The sequence below is a fragment of the Manis pentadactyla genome, chromosome 2, assembly GCF_030020395.1.
Source record: "Manis pentadactyla isolate mManPen7 chromosome 2, mManPen7.hap1, whole genome shotgun sequence".
In the NCBI taxonomy this organism is placed as follows: Eukaryota; Metazoa; Chordata; class Mammalia; order Pholidota; family Manidae; genus Manis; species Manis pentadactyla.
In genome coordinates, this window is record NC_080020.1 from 216,306,742 (window position 1) to 216,310,043 (window position 3,302).

The following is a 3,302-nucleotide window of genomic DNA, read 5'->3' on the forward strand; positions in this document are numbered from 1 at the left end:
TGAAGTCTCTGCTGCCTCTGAAATACCAGGTGGTCCACCAGGATGCTGTGCTTTTTTTGTGTGGGGGGGAAAAGGGGCCAGATACAGCACCTTATTCATCAGCTTAGAAGGGAGAGCTTGGCGTGCCCACCCTATAGACTTCTAGAAACTTCTCTAAGATGAAAGAAAGGCCTCTGAATTTTTGTTGGATTTATTTCCCACCTTATGACACGTGACTGTTCTACCAATATACTTAGACAAGTTGTACTTCCTGATCACTGGGTCCAATCAGCATAGTACCATCAATGTGATGGGCCTGTGTGACATCTTCTGGAAGGAAAAGGAGATGAAGGTTCCTTCTGACTAAATTACAACCTAAGTCTAGAGATTTGATATACCTCTGAGATAGTTTTCTCTCCTTGCCAGCTAAAAGCTAACTGCCCTGCTGGTCTTTACTAACAGAAAGAGAACAAAGAGCATTTTCCTGACCAATAGTTACACACTGGGTGCTTGGGGATCAAGTGATGAAGCCCCATGTGCAGCAGTAATGGCAATTTGGACACTCTGATTACATTGACAATCATGCGCTGTCATCTCCAAGATTCATCTGTTTTCAGAGTAGGCCAAATGAGTGACTTCAATAAGGGTATGTGGAAATCACCACCCCTCCATCTTTCAAATCCTTGGTGGTGACACCGGTTTCTGTAATCTCTCCTGGAATGCATTACTGCTTTCAATATATACTTTAGAGGGAATCCTAGAGGCTTGTGTTTGAGCTACCATACAGCACGAATTCCTTGCCAGCACAGTCCCCTGTGGCTAGCAAGAAGGAAGGCGGGAGCTCTGCGTTCCTCCAGGACAACTCGGCCTGTGGGCCCTGACACCGAAGGAGCGGCACTGCGGGCATTTGGTTGGGGGGCCGCTCCTGATACCAAAACCTGGTCCTTGCCCCTGAAGTCAAATCACAAAACACAGTGACAAAGTTTTGAGGGAAGAAAAGAATAGTTTATTGATTTGCTAGCAAATGAGGGAGTGGCAGGCTCCTGCCTTAAAGAACCACCATCCTCCTAACACACAAGTGGTTTGGGCTTTTCGAGGGGAAATCGTGGGAGAGGAGCTGGGGTGCAGACACATGAAGTAGCAGCTTGCAAGGGTCCAAGCAGACATTCCTTCACCAATTCACTAGCTTTTTGTTTTTCTTTTCTTCTTCTCAGTTCCCTGGGACAGGAGGCTTGGGGTTGAACAAAATCAGCTTTCAGCTTTATCTCTGACCCTCAGACTCAGAAAATCTGGAGAACAAGAAGAAAATGCTGCCCCACCCACCCCTGCCCGTTAGTGTTTACAAAATTTCTGGGGCTGCTTGAGTTCACTTTCCATTGAATGTTAGCGTTTGGTTTTGAACAAAGATTTCGTTCCCCTTTTCCTCTACACAAATTCACTTATTACTGTTACATTCCCTCCTCCATGCCCTTAACAGGTGTCACAAAACAGATCATGAAATGCCTTTAAGGAGAGTTTCTGACTTTATTTCCTGAAGATAGCCACAAGTTGAAAAACACAGCTCAAAGCGTTTTTTGGAATATCAGCGCTGGCTGACAAGACAGGAACTACCATCTGCGGTTCAGATTTCCAGTGGACTTGTCTTATGTGTTCAAATTCTGCAAATGTTGCTATTAGGATCAGCAAGGGACTGTCTCCTTGCAACTGCCTGGAAATGGTAAAGTGCTATTAGTATAGATAGCACATACATGTTACTAGGGGCTAGGCACTGTTTTAGGTAACGGTCAATACATATAAAGCATTTGGGACTAGATAAGTGTTCTCTGTTAACTATATTTATATTTAAATATAAAATGCATTTAATAATCACATGCAGAATTTTCTCAAGAGCCCCTCCCCCATTTCTAGTACATGAACAAATCGGGGAAATGAGAAGAGGGGACCCACAGATGCCTTTATGTCCAGACCGACTCCCCCACTCCCTCCACTGAGGCCTCAGGAGCCAAGAGTGCAATGCTTGCAAGCCCAGTGCCTCCACTTTGCCTTCCAGGCTGTTTCCCCTGCTGCTGCTACACTTGTTATCACTTTCAGAAACCTACGAGAAAAACACAAACGCAGCTTGGGCTTGGGCCTTACTGAGGTTTCCGTTTAGTAAGGAGGTGAGGCTACAGATCCTAGGAGTCGGCCTCATTCCCCACCCCCTGATCCCCGCACCTGCACTCCGCCGCCAGACGTCCGCCTCCCCGCCCAGGGTCTGGTCTGCTCATGCGCCCCGCCGCTAGCCCCCACCCGCCTCGGTCTGGTCTGCGCATGCGCCCCTCAGCCAGCCCAATTCCCCACCCCCCGACCTGTCTTGCTCACGCCCCGCCGCCAGCAACACCTCCCGTCTGGTCTGCGCCTGCGCCCCACAGCCAGCACTATCCCCCCCACCCCCCTCCTCCGCCCCCCGGTCTTGCCTGCGCCTCAGTCCTGCCCCCCGCCCGCGTCTGGCCTGCTCCTGCGCCTCCTTGCGAACCGCGTGGGGCTGCGGGCGACCGGTGGGCTCCCCGGCGTCGGGGCGTAGGGGACACGTCTCCCGGTGGCTCCCAGCCCGCGCAGGTGCTGTCCGTCGTCCCGACCTGCGCCGCGATCTCCCGCCGGGCTCCTTCCTCCCTTCGGTGGGTTAGTCTGGTAGGGCTGCCATAATGAAAGACCACAAATGGCACGGCGAGGGTGCCCTAAACAACAGAAATGGAAGGTCTCCCAGTTCTGGAGGCTAAAAGCCCAGAATAAAGGCAGGATTAGTTCTGAGGGCCAAGGGGGCACCTGTTCCAGTCGCTTTGACTTGTAGAATCCCGGGTTTGTTTGTTTTTTTACAAGTCTGCACGCCATCTCACCAGTCACGTTGCATTACAGGCCAACCCTAAGCCAGTATGACCTCATCTTAATCACATCTGCAAGGACCCTATTTCCCAATAAGGTCCTGGCCGTTAAAAGTCCAATATATCTTTTCAGGGTGACATAATTCAATCCATAACAAACAGCAAGCATAGGCTGGGGAGGATGGGGAGGAGAGCATGGAGAACAGATCTGCTCCTTGTCTCTGCAGCTGTTGCCAAGCCGTGATCCTAGCCAGGAGAGCTTCTGACCTGGGCAGTTATTGGAAATGGTGAAGTGCTATTAGTATAGATAGCACATACACGTTACTAGGGGCTAGGCACTGTTTTAGGTAACGGTCAATACATATAAACCATTTGGGACTAGATAAGTGTTCTCTGTTAACTCATTTAAACTGCAAAGCAACCCTAGAGGTAGGTACAATTATCTCTGATGCACAGAGAGTG

The 3,302-nt window shown here is 49.8% G+C and overlaps 1 protein-coding gene across 6 annotated transcripts; it reads right to left on the bottom strand.

Moving 5' to 3' along the window:
• Positions 1-553: 553 nt before the first annotated feature.
• LOC130682724 (uncharacterized) lies at positions 554-2,890 on the bottom strand. Of its 6 annotated transcripts, none has more exons than XM_057497574.1 (4): positions 2,785-2,884; positions 2,436-2,696; positions 1,927-2,074; positions 945-1,210 (listed from the first exon to the last, which is right to left on the bottom strand). In XM_057497574.1, exons 1-4 carry the CDS (start codon positions 2,848-2,850, stop codon positions 1,047-1,049), a joined length of 639 nt encoding a protein of 212 aa, XP_057353557.1. In that variant the 5' UTR covers positions 2,851-2,884; the 3' UTR covers positions 945-1,046. The 6 variants fall into 6 exon arrangements, 3 of the variants coding, with proteins under 3 accessions (XP_057353557.1, XP_057353558.1, XP_057353559.1); XM_057497575.1 differs by having other exon boundaries at positions 946-1,268; XM_057497576.1 differs by lacking the exon at positions 945-1,210 and adding an exon at positions 1,280-1,687.
• Between the last annotated feature and the right edge of the window lie 412 nt (positions 2,891-3,302).

Coding starts and splice junctions, on each gene's coding strand:
- LOC130682724 (XM_057497574.1), bottom strand. CDS start 2,850: ATGGCGTGCAGACTTGTAAAAAAACAAACAAACCCGGGATTCTACAAG. Junction 2,075..2,435: donor GGGGCAGGACTGAGGCGCAG/GCAAGACCGGGG, acceptor TTTTTCTCGTAG/GTTTCTGAAAGTGATAACAA. Junction 1,211..1,926: donor GTCTGGACATAAAGGCATCT/GTGGGTCCCCTC, acceptor TTCAACCCCAAG/CCTCCTGTCCCAGGGAACTG.